Consider the following 17,145-nt stretch of genomic DNA (forward strand, 5'->3'; position numbering starts at 1 on the left):
TCTCTCTCTCTCTCTCCCGAGGTCCTCTGCTCCATCCCGTCTCCCCTCCTCTGCTCTGCACCTGCTCCTCCCCTCCTGCTTTATTATCCTCAGACTCTCAGCAGCTCTCCGTCCTCTCTCAGTGATGCTCCTCGTTGGCGCACATCGGTGGGTTATCTCCGCCCGCTGCAGGGAGGAGGAGGACCGCTCCGGCTCGTTTTTCTCCCCCGGAAACACTGACTGAAGCCTGGGCAGGACATGGGAAATTAACGGGGCTGGTGAGAGAGTGTGCAGAAGGAGAAAAAGCTGCGAAGAAGCACTCAAGTCCCATCCGAGAGAAGAGAGGAGAGGAGGAGGCAGAGGAGGAGGGCTCCGGAGAAACGGTCCCGTCGGGACGGGGGAAGCAGCGGAAGGTTTAAGAGCTTAGAATAGTTGGAAATGGACTCGACATGTCTGTTAGTGATGTTTGGCTGTGAAGAATAAGGATTTAAAAGCAGGATTGTGGGAGTTGCAGTCGGTCGGTGCATCACTGTGATGGAGTGAAAGAAAGAGAAGGCGCACTGTAACTTCAGCCTCGCCATGAAATCAGTGTTCTTCAGCCGCTTCTTCATCCTGCTGCCCTGGGTCCTCATCGTCATCATCATGATCGATATCGACAGTAAGAGGGCGATCCGGGTTCCCGCGGCGGCTCGGAGCGGCAGGGCGCAGCGGTCGGCCAGGACCGGCGCACCGGGGAACCAGTCCAGCCTGCCGGTTATCTACGCCATCACTCCTACGTACACCCGCCCGGTGCAGAAAGCGGAGCTGACCCGGCTGGCTCACGCCTTCCGTCAGGTGCCCCGCTTCCACTGGATCGTAGTTGAGGACTCCACGGCGCGCACGGACCTGGTGGCGCGCTTCCTGGCCCGGAGTGGAGTGCCGTTCACGCACCTTCACGTGTTCACTCCCCGCAGGTTCAAACGCGCCGGGATGCCTCGCGCCACCGAGCAGAGGAATGTGGCTCTCGCGTGGCTCCGGCAGCACCGGAGCAGGAGGGACCCCGGGGTGGTTTTCTTTGCGGATGACGACAACACGTACAGCCTGGAGCTGTTCGAAGAGGTAACCCCTCATTTATCATGTTGCACGCGCTGTCATTGCCTGTCCTGATCAGGTCTGCTCATTCATGGTTTCAGCCAATCAGTAGATAGCGTCAGATGCTTTTTCATAAAGACCCCATGAATCCATCAACGCAGCAACATTACGCAAAGTTACAGTGGAGGAGAAAAACTTCCTGCTGAGACTTCAGTTCTGTTATATTGGTACACATTTTGAATTTCTGTCCTCTTTGCCACGAATTTAAAAAAATCCAACACATTATAGCCTACATGTCTGTGAGACTGGAGATATTTGCTGTCCATATCAGAGGAAAGTAAGGTTTTATCATGGTACAAGGAAAAAAGGCTGACTACTGTGTGTAAAATGGTCCAAAGCTATTTTATTCTGGTAACAGGGAAGCTCCAGGAAAACAGCCAGCAGGTAAAACTGACCCATTATAGTGTATTGATTTTCACAAAGAGAACTGATCCAGAGCAGTTAATCAACCACACACACCAGAGAGGACAGATCACTGTGAAGATGACCCATCTAGTCTAAAATCCTCTTAGGACTAGGGTTGGCTACCCCATACTGATGCTGAATTAGTGTTTTCTGAGCAGTGCTGTGTCAGACAGCGCCTGAATGCTCTTGAGTTTTTAAAAAACAGTGTTAAAAGTTGGTAAGTGGGGTGTGCACTGATAGCCTACCAGTCCAAGGTGCTACCAATGTACAGCCCTTTACCACGTCCTTCCCTACTCTCTCTCCTGTTTCCAACTCTATCCACTGTCCTCCTCTATGGAATAAAGGCACGAAAAGCCCCAAAATAAATGTTAAAAAAAAAAAAAGTTGGTGAGTGGGTATACACTATCTTATCGGTCGTTTCCACCGAGTGGTCCGGCTCGGTTCGGTGCAGTACGGCAGACTTTTTTTTGGTGTTTCCATAGAGAAAGGGTCCCAAAAGAGCGAACTGTACCGTCCCACTTTTCGGCACCCTTCAGTAGGGGTGCCAATCTTACCTAACCGTACCAAAAAGGTGGAGCTACACACACAACAATAGGGGCTGCACTGACGTCACATCAGCACGTGACTCAGCTGCTCATCTCCGGGCTTCAAACACGGAAGTCTGCGCTGTGAGAAGCGGGCGAAAACGGGAGAAAAATGGACCAATATCTGCCTAAAAAATATCTGGACTTGACGGAGATCCAAACTATTTCCTTGTCTATGAATGTTGGTATCTGGCCACAAATCAAGTTTCCTGACATTTAGCTGGATGATTTTAAGAACACAAAGCAGAACCTGAAGGCTCACATCAGCCTGATCCATCCATGATGGATGAAAAACTAAATTAATGCTGAAGTTTAGTGAATACGAAGCCTTTGAACAGTTCACTCTCATCTGTAACTAGTTATTAATCTACTTCTTACGTTAGGTAACCTGTGAAAACATCGCTCTGTGGTTGTTGAACAGGCTCGTAAAACTTCAGACTGCAGAGATAAAAATATTTTTAAACGAGATCAGCGCACCCCGGATTTCTGACTTAATCTAGCTTGATTTTAACACCAGCTGAACTTTTACTTTATTTTGAATGTGGTGAATTCTCACAGTACAGCTCTAAACTTTCATATTTTGTCGTATAAACTGTTCTAGACTAGATATATTCACATATTAACGTAGCTTTACGACTCAAACCGTCTCTGTACACGTATTCCATCAGCTGAGGATCTTTACTGACAGCGGTTAACATCAAGATGTAGTTTTTTTTAAAGCACTGTGAGCTGAAATAAAGCTGTTTACTGCTTATTCCTGACTGATTTCTGTCACTCATGCTCTCTATAACTCTGCAGCTGGAACAGCTGACTCGTGCTGTCTGTGTCTTTACATTCATGCTTTCACAGCCCCGCCCACCAAGTGAGAGCAAAGGTGTCTGTGGAAACGCAAACTATTTTGGGGTTTAGCGTACCAAACCATACCAAACCGAACTGAATCAAACCGGACCCCCCTGATGGAAACACAGCTTTGGTGTGCCTTGGAAATTTGTACGACCATGCTTGATTATTAACCTGACACACACATCCATCTGGAAAACCACTGTGTTTGGGAGAGGGCAGAGCATTTGAAAAAAAAAACCTCAGAGGGTGACTGGATGAACATTTTTACGGGCCAATCAGAGCAACAAAACACATGACATTGTAGGCGTGCGCCACTACCGAGGAGTAAACTCCACAGAGAACTGCATAACGCGAACCATGGCGACTGTAGACATGTCAGTACATGACTTTTGTTGTTTTTGAAGAGAAAACAACTCAGTGCTGTTCTTTGTTCTTCTTTTGACGAAGAAATGTCGTCACTGGTGCTTTCGCTCTCTTCTGCCATAACTGCACCGGTCTCTTGTTGCTGCTTGCTTACATCACGACTCCACCACGCCTGAAAGTACAGCCTCTTACTCCTGATGATCCTGTCACTTTCAGACAGGGCCCGATCGGTTCAGATGGGAGCTTTGCAAGATGAATTAACCAGTGAGAAACACGGAAGCGGGTGCATCCATCTGCTTTGCAAGGTTACTGGATTATTACAGTACAACAAAACCTGAAGACACTTTTGCATGTGTTTTCACAATATTGTTTTAAAACTTTCAATATCACATAATATCAGAATATAAAAAAACTGAACAACCTCTGAAAAAATTTTTTCCTGCTTGATTTCTGGTATTTTTTAACTGTGCTGTTGTTTCATAATTATTTTGGATAATTTAGCTAAGCCAGTGGTACTCATCCCTGGGCTCTTGAGCTGCATGCTTTTATGACCAGTTGCGCCTCTCCGGAAAAAAATTCTCCGAAAAACTTTTCTAAAGGTGAACACTGTCATCAATTTCCCACACAAAGAAGACAAGTTTTAACCGACAAATTTAACTGAGAACGTTTTTAATGGGTATGATATTGCAGTTGGGTGCATGTGTGACAAAGGAATGTACATTGAAGGGAGCAGAGGGCATCTGCTGGTGGTGCGTCTCTGTTCAGGCAGTTCATTGATTGGACTGTGCTGTCTTATGTTCAAATTAAAGGATCTTATGCCCTCGTTTTAGTTGCATCCTGCCAATGCTCTCCTGCACTCGTATTTATGATTATTGTGACACGCGCCATCATCAACTTGCCTGTAACACATGAGTCACATGTTGAGATAAGGTAATATCTATCTACAGTGTCTTGCAAAAGAGCCAGCTCTATGTGCAGGCTCTTTAGTGTAAATGGTGAGGGTCATCAGCCCACTTTTGCATCATGAGTGAGGTGAACTTATGGTCCACTAAACATGATGTAAGAGGACATCCTGGTTCCTTGTGTAGTGGACTATCGTTGTCAGACGATGCTCGTGTATGGTCTGTTTACACCAAGTAGTCTGGTTTGGTTCAGTCCAGTTTGTCATGGTGTATTGTTAGTGAGTGTGCTCTGCAACTATTCTGATGCAGTGTTGGGTTCGGTCAGTATTTGTCCATGAGGGGAATCCAGATCAAGGGAAAATGTGCTTGAGTTCTTCGTAACTCATGCTTCAACCTCGCCCTGTTAAATGAAAACAATCCAGTAGTTTAAAAAAAACAAACAAAAACCCCACCTGTTTGACTTTATTAAAGCAGACAAAAGGCCCGTTTCCTCATTTCTGGCTGTTTTTTTATGTTTTTACCTTCATTTCTTGCAGAGAAAAGCCACTCTGACACATTCCCCAAATGGCATCATTTGTAAGATATCTGACAGTGAAATTCACCTGCTCTTCATGTTGATGGGATCCCACTGAAACCTTCTAAAAACCCCCGGAGAGACTCTGAACCGCAGCTCGTTTCACCTGAGAGGCTGTTGTCAAATGAATGTATTCCAGTCATCAGGCTGTTCAAACGAAAAGGACACTTAGAATTAAAAGAGTGTGTTCACGGTGAGAGGAGGCCATGAGTGATGACTATAAATGAGTAAAACTAAAAAAATGGATGAAGAGTGAAAGACAAAGGAGAGATGGATTCAGTCTCTGTGTGGCTGCTTCTTCAGAGCTGCCTGTTCTTTATTTTTCTTACCAGGAGATGACTGATTTTTTAATGATCCACTCACCTGAAGAGCAGAATTAACTCAGCAGAACACAGCTGCAGAATTTCCAAACCTGAGCCCTGTGTGATTAAAAATGCCTGCTGATTCAAGGGTCTGATGCCATCACTCAGCTATCCACAGTATGGTTGTAAATAAATATATATATAGATAGATATAGATATATCTATCTAACTATCTATCTATCTATCTATCTATCTATAATAAATATGATGAAATCATGCCAAAAACTCCCTTTTTAGATTTCTTTACCTATCCCAAAGATATGTAAGATCCAATATGGATAAATAAGTGGACATCTGACCTCGGTCTCTCCTCCTCTTGTACCTGTCTGCCTCTAGCCAGATGGACACATGTGGACACACCAATACAGCGAGGTGCTAAGGCTCATCCACGCTGCATCATAGCTACAAACACTTTTGTTTTTCCGTGGTTTTTCCTGTATTTCTTGTTGGGTATTTCTAATTTGCCACCCACCCCATTGTGTAATTTCTCCCAGGAAACTCCCAAGGTTTCCATTATTCTCATTACTACCTCAGTTGCAGGAGTGGAAAGTAACTTATTACAACTGTACTTTTACTTGAATACAACACTCTTGTACTTTTCGCACCTCTGTTGACTACACAGAGAGAATGATTCTACGTCACATCCTAAAAGTGTGTGTGTTGAAATCTCAGGGTTAAACATTTCAGAGCTGATTTTATCACCCAAAGTGTAATTTTAACTCCATTCTGAGTGAAATTGTCAGAATCCCTTTGGCAGTGTTAGTTTAACTCTGTAGATCTAGCTCCACCAACTGTAATTTCAAATCTGGAGTCTCCATCATGCCCTCCATGTGTGTTTAGATGTGTTTAGTAGTACAGTGATCCCTTAGTCATGTCTCTGGTGGATTCTTGTTGTTTTTGATGTGAGACACATTTGCACCATGAGTGAAGTTATCCACTGAGTTAGAGTCCCTGCCTGACTCTAGGTGGTCCTAAAGGGCACACAGTGCATGTTCTTCATCATAATTAACTCCCTTAAAAAAAAAAAGCCAAGATGGCTTAGGAGTGCTGCTTTCATGTATCTGTAAGTATCAAACACAGGTGTTCTTAGGTCTCAAGGAAAAGTTCATGGTACCAAAAAAGGGGGAAGGTCAGACTTGTATTTTTTTGAGGGTAAAAAGAGTCATAACCAGAAAAAGTCTTCATCAGGGCAATTCCCAAATGCCCTGATGAAGACTTTGTAAGTTGAAAGGCGTAGGCACTTTAGCCCATTTATTAAAGGCTTTTTAACTTTTTCAAAACAGTGTGCCTTAGTTTTTTCTGGTTATGACTCTTTTTACCCTCATCAAAATACAAGTCTGACCTTCCCCCTTTTTTGGTATCATAATTAACTCCCTTGCCATGAGACTGACTCTCTGATTCTCTTTGTTCTTGCCAGAGGAGACCCATCTTGCCACAGATTTTCAAGAGTTTCTTCAGCCCTGTCAACTTATAAAATATTTAACACTAAGTGGAATTTAATGATGTGTACTAAAAAAATTAGGACTGTAAGTTTTTCTGTGTATTTGACTTTATCATCGAGGTGTGACTTTACCTGAACAAACCTGTTGGAGATCTGTCCTCATCTTGTTATTGCAAGTAAGGAAAGATCAGATTTTACTGTACAACTCCTCAATAGCTTTGCAGTACTCAGTACTTAAAGTTAACTTTTAATTCAATACTTTTTACTTTGGGCTGCACGGTGGCGTAGGGGTTAGTGCAGTTGCCTCACAGCAAGGTTCCTGGTTCACCTCCCGGCCAGGGCCCCTGAGTTCCGGGTACTCTGGCTTCCTCCTATCACCAAAGACATGCTCGTTCGGTTAATTGGTGACTGTAAATTGGCCATAGGTGTGAGTGTGAGTGTGCCTGGTTGTTTGTCTCTACATGTCAACCCCGCGATTGGCTAGCGACCAGTCCAGGCTGCCTCTTGCCTAATGACACCTGGGATAGGTTCCAGCCCCCTGCAACCCCCAGCGGGATAAGTGGTCTAGAAAATAGATGGATGGATGGACTATTTACTTTTTCTTGAGTAGATTTTTAGACCAGTACTTTTACTTGAGTAACTTACAACCAGAGTAATTGTACTTTATCCACCTCAGCTCTGTTGTGATTTCTGCACAGAGAAACGCTACCTAAAGACCTTGTTTTGAGCTGTTTATGACTTTGGCAAGCATTCAAAGTGTGAAAATATCAACATTATTAACTCTTTAGCTCCTTTTGTGGCCCAGAAGAAGTAAAAAATTCAGGTGAAACACGTCAGCAAAAGCCTGCATGGTTTAACTGGTCTGTTTCCACAAAAGCGGTCCAGTTTGGTTCAGCACAGTTTTGTCATGGTTTAGCACAGGAGTTCTCAAACTGGGGTCCGGGAACCCTTTGGGGTCCGCTGGCCATGGCTAAGGGGCCCACAAAATAATTCAGAATACATTATTAAAGTAATGCTATGTCATTAAAAAGCAAATAAATACACATAGGGACCACAGCGCCATAAAACAACAATACTAAACCAATGACTACCACATAAGTCAGCTTTGGGACAATAAAAACTCCGATATGATTGTGCGAGATCACTTAAATCTATAACTCATCACACATCAGTCACTTTGCTCAGGACACATTTGGTGTACAGATCCAGCTAGCAACAAAGGATAAATATTTAAGCGTGTCCGCTTCATCAAGTGATGCTAGGCCCAAACCAGCTAAACTGAGAAAATATGATAACAGCTATCTTGAGTTTGGTTTCTATTGAGAACAGTGGCAGAAGACCAAAATGTGTTGTGTGTCTTCATGTGTTTGCACATAAAGCCATGAAGCCCACCAAGCTAAAGCATCATCTGATAACAAAGCATGCAGAATTTTTTATTCTTTTCAAAAACGACAATAGTTGTATACTGACATGTCTACAGTCGCCATAGTTTGCGTTATGCAGTTCTATATGGAGTTTACTCCTTCGGTAGGGGCGCAGCTAGTTAGCGGCTATGTCACGTGTTTTGTTGCTCTGATTGGCCCATAAAGATGTGACAGACAGAACAAGCATCCAACCAACCTCCAAGTTTTTTTCAAGGGCTCTGCCCTTCCCCAAACACTGTGTATGAGTGGTTTTCCAGATGGATGTGTGAAACACATTGTTTTTGAAAAGAGTAGACCTTGTAGAGTACATGTACCAAATTTCATGCGTGTATCACTATTTGAACGATTCTTGTGAAATATGCAATTATCCGCTGCACTATGCAGCATCTCCCTGCAGTCACAGTAGTGTAAAATTAGTCCCCCACTGCTCCTTAACGTCTTATTTCACTTTTAAAATCTCACAGAGAGCTCAGTGGACAAGTCAAAAGCTGTTTGAACCTTATGTTATCGACATTGACCTTTTTATTGTTCCCTTTCTTCCTTGCCAATCCATAACAACTTCCTTTTTCCATAGTTAAGTTCATGTCATAATTTTTGATCTACCTGAAGACTACAAAAATTCAGAATGAAACAAAAACAGAACAAAAAAAAAGTGAGACTAATTGCAATTAACTTCAAAGCCTGGGTTTTAAAAATATCAATCATATCTTCTTGCTTTTTGTATGTGCTACGTTTTCCAGTTTTCACATCTCCAGATGAATTAACCTCTGTCGAACACTTTGTTGTAGTATAAGGATCAATCTTAGACCTGATAGATACTGATATGAGTGTATCGGCCTGCTGTATTTTGTAAATCTGAGCTAAAAAAAAAAAAGATATTTCTACCTGCAAACAGACACCTTCATGTAACTTCAGTTCTTAGAGTGTTTTTGTGTAGTATAATGATAATTCTTATCACGTCTCATTAAAGCCTGTCATCCTTTGTATTAAAGACACAGCCTCTCATCTCATCCTCTGTTCCTTCAGGTAGTAAAGAAAGGCGATCCAGCAGCAGCAGTAACAACCCACCCTTCTCTCAGCGCCACACATGCACAAACTGAATGAATCCTTCTCTGATTGCTGATTGCTCACACTGATTACTGCAATCTCACAAAGCTGGACAAATCTGAAATTGCTGTAATTTCCTCCAGTAATAAAATCTTCAGCAAAACACATTCTGATGTAAACTAGCTGATAATGCTAAAACGAATAAAAATGTCAGATCTGGAGGAATCTGTTCTACTTTATCAGCCTGATAGACTATATAAAAAAGACTCGACTTAATGCAGACTGATTGGATGATTGGGGAGCTTTGACCTAATGCTACGTGAAGATAATAAACTCAATCAGAGGCTCCACAAAGGTAGTGTTTTATCAAGCTCTGAGCAGGAGAACAATTTTATGTTCGCCAGCAGCACGCTGATTTCTAAAGGCTGCTTTTTCCCTCAACTCTTGAGAGCAGACTCCACTTCCATCCTAAATAAAAGAGAGCAGGATGAATGCAAGGTGCATTTGCATTTCCATATGTTTGATGCACTTCATTTCAACTCTGCAGCTTCTCCTCTTCTACTTTGCTTTGTTTTGAACTAAAGAAAAAAGAAGCCTCATGACTGAGAGAAAGGACGGTTCAGATAAGGAAAGGAAATGTAGTAGAGGAGAACTAGGGCTGCCGATTACTACTTTAAAAACTTTAACGTGATTTAAGCATTCTTCCAACAATCAATATTAGAGCCTGTCTGCAATCATCATCTATCAACGTCTGGTTGATGATATATTGGCCACAGTCCAAGGTTATAATAGTTTTTGATTTTTCATTAGTTTCTATTTTTATTTTGTTTTCACTGACTATGCTCAATTTCAGCTTATTTTTTCTTAGTTTTTACTGCTGGTTTGTTAGTTTAGTTTAGTTTTGATGTTGCAAAATGCTTCCTGTTAGTTTAGTTTTTATTAGTTTTAGTGTCAGTTTTAGTTTTTTTACAGATAGATGTTGGGGCTGAGGGAACATCATACATTTTTAAAAACATATTAAAGCAGGCTACTCTTCACTTTTCGTTTTATTTATCTAAAGATGATGTTCAAATACAACTCCAGACACAAAACTACCACTGTGTGAAGTCTTAACCAATCAATTCAAGCAATTTTAGACTCCCCAGATTTGGGTGTAAGTGCCAGTCAGTATGGTTGTGTCAAAGACTAAAACTAAGGAGATTTTGTCTCCATTTTCATTTTATTTCAATTAGTTTGTAAGCACACTGTACAGTTTTAGTTAGTTTTGTTTTTTTTGGCAAAGCTTAGTTTTTATTTAGTTTCATTTAACTAAAATGATTTTTGAATTTTAGTTTTAGTTTTTTAGTTAGTTAACTATGATAACCAGGCCACAGTCATATCAGCCACCAGGACAGAGCTGCCATGATGGATAAGTTTATCATTGCTACATAATGAAACAGGAACTGCTACTGGAAGCTGCTGTTCTGTCGCTGTAACTCATTTATGTTCTATGCTGCTTCCTTGTTATGTAGCAAGATTTACCCTGCCATCATCTCCTATCATCGAAGCTTCCCATGTAACATATGACTCCATCTCCAACCCTCACACTACTGTCCCTTTAGATTTCGAAGCCAACCTGAGATGTGCTGCTCAGCTCACACAGCTCTGTTGCTTACTTTTATTTATACTGAGGGCATTTTCAACCAAAAATACATTTCATTAAGTGAATTTACTGAACAGTAAATTTAGAGTTTGCAAGTCTTGTGCAGTGCAAATGTGGAAGACCGCTTTTAACAGCTTTTCCTCCAATATTCTATGAAAATGATCTATGAAACAGAAATGGTGTTGAAAAGATGTCTCAGTTCAAAAGAAGAAGTAATCAGCTGAGATGAGCGAAGCTGAGCCATGCATCTCTATTCATCATCTTTGGTTGTTGTGTTGATTTGGTGCTTTGGACACAAAATACCCAAAACTTTCAGTTCAATTTTAGTTCTCCTCAGTGAGCTAAATGGTTTCTGTGGCCCACTGCTGTCTGCGTTTCTACTTTGTCCCAGGGAGATTATGGAAATAAAGGCATCCTGGCTCAGCGGGTAAATCAATGATTATCAGTCTGGTACAGTTTCACACTTGAAATCAGCTATAGCTCAAGGTTCAGTTCACACTGCTTAGATTGAACTGGTTCACAAATAAAGTTCATAATAAAAAATGAACAAAGGGCATTAATCACAAAATTACCCATTAAAAGCTCATTGTTAAACATTTCAGAGTTGATTTTAACCCCTAAGGTGTAATTTTCACTATATTCTGAGTTAAATGGTCATCAGTGTTGGAGTTAGTTGAGTGTTAATCCATTCAGTGCTAATCCAGCCTGTTGAGAGTCAATTGATCTAAAGTCTGCCCACTGCCAATTTAAATCTAGGGGACAGATTTTTAAGTGTTAAGTGTGTTAAGTTGTGTTTAGATGTTTTACAGTGACCCCTTCTAGGATTTATTTGCCCTTGTTTCTGGTGAATTATTGCTTTGGATGTTATCTTCCTGCACCCTGAGTAAAGTTATCCACAAAGTTGGTCACTTCATGCCTGTGGTAGGGGAGTGCAGACTCTTAATCAATATTATTCTATTACTTCCACGTCTAAATGAAAGCAATTTAAATTGAAAGTATAGTGTAAGAAATAGGGAAGTATGCTCATGGAAATAAACTGATTGGGCTTTTACTTTGAAAAATATACCATAGGTGTACCGTACATTTCGTGCGTGCCTGTGATCAGAAAAGCCTTTGTTGACCAGTGGAATGCCATAATCTGGGTGGCTACCTCACACTCATTGGCAGAGTCACTGACCTGGTTACCAATCAGAAACTTTCAGCGCTGCAGCCTCACCTCCCACACTTCCTGGGACTTTGGAAAATACTGAGCAAGGACTCTCAAGGGACAGATTTTCTACCCCAGAACTTAATTTAGACCCTGGTTTCTGCAGTCAAAAAGCACAAAGTCCTCTAAAAGGTTCTCCTGCGGTCAAAAATGACCTATTGAGAGCCCCCTGGTGGCAGAGTTTACATACTATGCATTTAAAATGAAAAGACTTAAAAATCTGTCCATCACTCCCGTGTGCAGTAGATTATATTTTTTCCACCGAATAAATAAATTCAGTTTAAACTAGAATCCCCTGCTGCTGACTCACTGTTTTGCACCGTGACTGCAACACTCTGGTAGAAACCTGGTGCACTGTGAGCCTCCACCCTGACACACAGTTTTTACTGTTCGATACCCTGCCTGAGGCTCAGTGTAAAGAGCATCTGTTTGATTTGTTGATAGCACACTGTCTTCTCTCTGTCCTGCCGCCTATTTCATTACCCGGCTCCTCTGTGCAGGTAATGGCCTGTCATAGAGCGATAATAGGCTGTCATACGGCTGTAATAACCTGCAGAAACTGTCTGCGGGATTTAGACTGATGGCACTCTCTGTGTTTATGGTGGCTGGCAGATTCATATTAGACGCTTTACATCATTTCAGGAAGAAAAATGTTTAACATTTGTGCAACAAAAATATTTAACTGTGGTCTTTTGTGATGTATCTCACAGCCATCTTTTGTGGGGGGTTTGTGCAATGCCAGCTATTGATTTGCAACACAACAGAGGATGTGACATTTCTCTAAAGCCCATTGCAATTTACCAGTGTTTAGTATGAGATAAGTGTCTCATGCTGGCAATAAAAAAACTCTCCATGCATGACTACACAAAACCCATAGAGCTCCTGCTGTTTAATTTCTCCTGCTCACTTTATTTTCATATCAAACCAAGAGCCTTGACCAATCTTCATAAACAAATTAAACACAAAAAAGTGAAGACTGTGCCATTTGAACATCTGCCTCTGGAGATTAGACTTTACTTAGCTCAACAGGGGGGGAAATAGACTTGAGCAGCACAGCAGGTCACATGTACTGTATACTGGTGGCACTCAAAACTGTGACAGAAATACAGCTTACAACGGCTGTACAGCTGTTACTTGGGGAAACACATAGAGGGAATATAGAACTAAAGAGACAGTAACAGGGGAAGATCCCAACTCGATTTGTCTGATGAGTTCGACCAGAAAAAAATGAATCTTTTCCCACAGAAATGGAGGCATGTGGTGCCAAGACCAACCCTTAAGTGGCCCGTGGTGCTTTCACATCATAGTAACACTGCTCTGCACCTAGTCGCATACTGTAGGTGGCAGCACACATATTTATATGGTGTGAAAATTGACCAAGAAGAAGAAAAAGAAGAGACAATCATGGCAAGCAATTCAGGCAACTTTTGTTTGCCTGCATCCTGCTACTATGGATGTTTTTATTATTTCTAAAATACTATCAACCCCTCTCTTACTACTTCCACATGCACCAGGAAGAAATAAGCCCATGCTGCAAACAAGAGACATTAAGACTTCCCTTTCAGCAGTAGGCAACTCATTGGCGTGTACCCCACCAATTACAGTTGGGGTTACATATCCCCTGGACTAGTGTTGCATAGTATACCTTAATTTTCTGTATTTTTCGTTACTTTTTACTTTAACAGTACAGTACCAGACTGGAGAGAGATAGTAGAAGTCCTGGGTCAGACACCCGCTCTTGCAAACCATAGGTTCCAGCTACTGTCAGGACGGAAATGCACGCTAAAACTTTAAAATTAAAATCTGATAAAACTTCTTGTTAGGTAAGGGTAAAAGAGCGCTCTGAGGGGCATGGGCTCTCAGAGACAGTGAGAACTAGGAAAAACCTCTCCTTACAAAACAGGAGGGTTTGTAAAAGCCACATTTAAACTTTGTTAAAAATTTGGTTGAAAATAGGGATTCCTGGCCCACAGGACTGAAATACATGCTGAAATTTTCAAAATTAACTTGGATGAAATTTCTGTTTAGGGTTAAGTAAAGGGTTAGGATACCAAAAGTCAAAAGTTCAAAAACTTGACATGGGAAATTGAATTACAGAACTTTTAATAAAGCAGAGTAAACACAGGATAAAAGCTCATCCTCCATGAAATAGCTGTAATACAGCTAACATAGCTAAGGCTCAAGCAAAGTAGCTACATTAGCTATGTAGCTGCCTTTCCAACATTGTTAGAGCTATGTTAGCATAAGGCTATGTTTGCTTAACTCATGTTGCTAAAGCTAACGTAGCTACGTTGGCTTACAAAGTAAAGTTAGCGTAGCTGTGCTAACTTTAGCTAAAGCTAACAAAGCTAAAGTGAGCCATAGTTTGCGGACTACTTCTAAAATGGGTCTCTCTACATAATTCACAGAAATCCTGGATTAGACATCGGACCTTTTCTCCATTTAATTTTTGAAATTTTGTTAAGACTGTGATGTTTGCACTCGTAATTCCATGAATGTAACCGCTAGAGAGTATTCAATTAAAAAAAAAAAAAAATCTAAAACAGGAACATTGGTTGTACTGGCAAATTACTTTCCATCCTGACAGAGGTGGTGTCTTACAGTAGTGGTCTGCATGAAGTCTGCAGCCAGACCCCATTCTGGTCCAGGTCTCTAAATTCTAATCACCTTAAAACAAAAGAGAATCCATTGTCCCAACTTTTCAACGTTTAATCTTAAATGAAACTTATCTCTTCTTGAAGACATCACAGTTCTCATCAGGAAGGCTTCTTCTCTCTTGTAGAGCCTAAAAGCAGAAAGGGAAAACAACTTCTTCCAAATTTGACTTTGCAGTTGTTTTTGTTAGGACTCAGCGTTAGTGCAGCCAGAGTTTGCTCCAGTAAATCGGAATTAGTTTGGTTGGCATGGAGGAAATGCCTCATGAGCAGCCTGCAGCTTGCTGGCTTTGCTCATCCTGCTAGTCTTATAACCTCAGTTGTAGCAGATAACACAAACCACTGCACACAGAGAGGCAGCTCTGTTCAAACGTTGCCTCTGCTTCTGCTCTTATGTACATAGATTTTTTTCTAGTGATTTCCCACCATAAACATAATGGGAAATAATCTCAGTAGGGATCTAAATGAAGTCTGTGAAACAGTCTCAGAGTTAATCTACATGCACAGTTTAGTCAATCTATGGTCAGAGCTCCACTGAGCCATTTAATTGGACTACTGTCCTTTTATTTTATCCATTCAGTCCATTTACTGATGGAAAATAGTGGACTCTGCTGCAGGCAGTGGGGATATGTCACTTTTCATGAAGTTACAATCAGACATTTGTCTTTCTGACATGGATGAAAAGTTAGGAAGGAGTTTGTTGAATGGTAAAAACATGGACAAACAGTCATCTACATTGGGAGTAAACAATACTCTCTATTTCAGTAAAAACTGCTGTGCATGCCATCCCTCCAGCATATAGAAATATAACCCAAATATAACCCAAAAAAGTAATCCATTACACACTAGTAGTTGCTTTCTAAAAGGGCACATAACTTAGTTACTCAAATCAAAATGTTTCTTTTGCATTACTCCTTATCAGCTGTGATGGGTCAGCATCATTATCCTGAGCTTCATTAAGGCTCTGGGGATCTTCACCATCGACTTTACTAGCTTTGTGTTAGTGTGCTGCTTTTGCAGGTGTTTGGAAGGATTTGATGCAGAGTTTCTGGTTACAGTTTACACTTCACCGTCACGTTCTTGTCCTTTTTGTGCAACAAATCCAAAGTGTTCATATCTCCATGCATCAAAAGACGACTTTATTTGAACCTAGCTGTTTCCATCTCCCTCCTCCATGGACTCAAGCTGATGTTTCATTCACCTGAATTAGTGAGTGTTTTACACATAGTTGGAGGATTTATAGTATGCAAGTTACAAGATTATTATTTTACAATAACTGTAATGTAATTACTAAGTTGGAAACAGTAACGTGTTACACTTCTGCGTTACTGACAAATGTAATGTGATTACAGCACTGCGTTACTTTGTTACACCTCATACTGACTTCAAATGGTATGTTTTACTCTTTCTAATAAAAAAGATTTATATGCATAAAATCAGATAAATGTAAAATGAAAACATGGTAATTTGCATTACATTCTGCACCTTAGTAGCAAACAAAATAGGAAAGTTCTCCTCTCTTGTTAAAACCCTGCACAGTGCTCATTAGGGTTGACAACTTTTTCAGTGCCAAATAAGAGACACTATATATTGTTTTAAGCTCATAGCACAGCTGTGTGTACTGTAAAAGAAAATACTGTGTATTTGATTTGTCTAATAAAAACTCAAATATGTAAAACATAACAAACCTCTCTCTTCCCCTAAATAGCTTCTACTATAAAAATTATACCACAGACATATCTGAGAATCATTTGAAATATATTTATCATAGAAAATGAATGAAAATTATTTACATTCTGTCATTTAAATAATATTAACTTGGGACCCTGTACGTCTAATACTGTATGGAGCACATGGTGATTCTTTCTTGCAGCATTTTTTAGTCTTCTGGTGTTGTTAATGTAAAAAAATTGCACCAATATTGCCAGCCCCTTTTGCTACTGTGGTCATCACTGTAGCAGCATGCTGTGTTCGGTCATGCTCACTGTGGCCCGTTGAGAATGACTGAACTCGGTTAAGCATAGTCAAAACAAAGTGCAAAAAGCCAGGGGTGTTTCAATCTGGATGCACCAGGCAGAAGACACCTTGGAGCTGTCAGGCAGGGTTGGCAGGTCTGCAGTTTTCCTGCAGAATCGGGCAACTTTTTACGTACTGCGGTTAGATTTTTCTGTCCGTGGGTTGAGCGGATCCATTTTTGATGTCTTGTGTATGGATGGATGGATTGTTCTAATACTCAGCCCCTCCCTCTCAACCCAAACTGTTTAGATGTGTATATAATTGTAGGTGCTTGTGCTTGCAGGTGCAGATCTTGTGTCTGTTTCAAGGAACCCTTTGACCACTGGATGGCGAGTGTGTGTGTGTGTGTTGGGTGCAGACAGTTCTTGTGACAGTGTTGAGGTCCCCCTTAAACTCTCTGACCACTAGTGACGGGAATTTCAGCTCTTTTTAGTGATCCAGATCAGCTCAGCAAGAAGAGAAAACTCTCTTGGCTCTCAAACAGCTCCTCATTTGGGCACCAGTTTGGCTTCATTTAAACCGCCAAATTTAGCAATATCATGACATATCATTGATATTTGTGCTGTTATTT

General features: G+C 41.1%; 1 protein-coding gene across 1 annotated transcript in view; it reads left to right on the forward strand.

Annotated features, from left to right (window-relative positions):
• Positions 1-272: 272 nt before the first annotated feature.
• The window catches only part of b3gat2 (beta-1,3-glucuronyltransferase 2 (glucuronosyltransferase S)), a 97,173-nt gene continuing 80,300 nt past the window's right edge, over positions 273-17,145 (forward strand). Inside the window, exon 1 of the mRNA XM_041788714.1 lies at positions 273-1,077. Within this exon, the coding sequence (XP_041644648.1) occupies positions 559-1,077 (519 nt within the window). The 5' untranslated portion in view covers positions 273-558. The remainder of the gene's footprint in view (positions 1,078-17,145) is intronic.

The sequence above is a fragment of the Cheilinus undulatus genome, linkage group 6 (genome assembly GCF_018320785.1).
Source record: "Cheilinus undulatus linkage group 6, ASM1832078v1, whole genome shotgun sequence".
Taxonomy (NCBI): domain Eukaryota; kingdom Metazoa; phylum Chordata; class Actinopteri; order Labriformes; family Labridae; genus Cheilinus; species Cheilinus undulatus.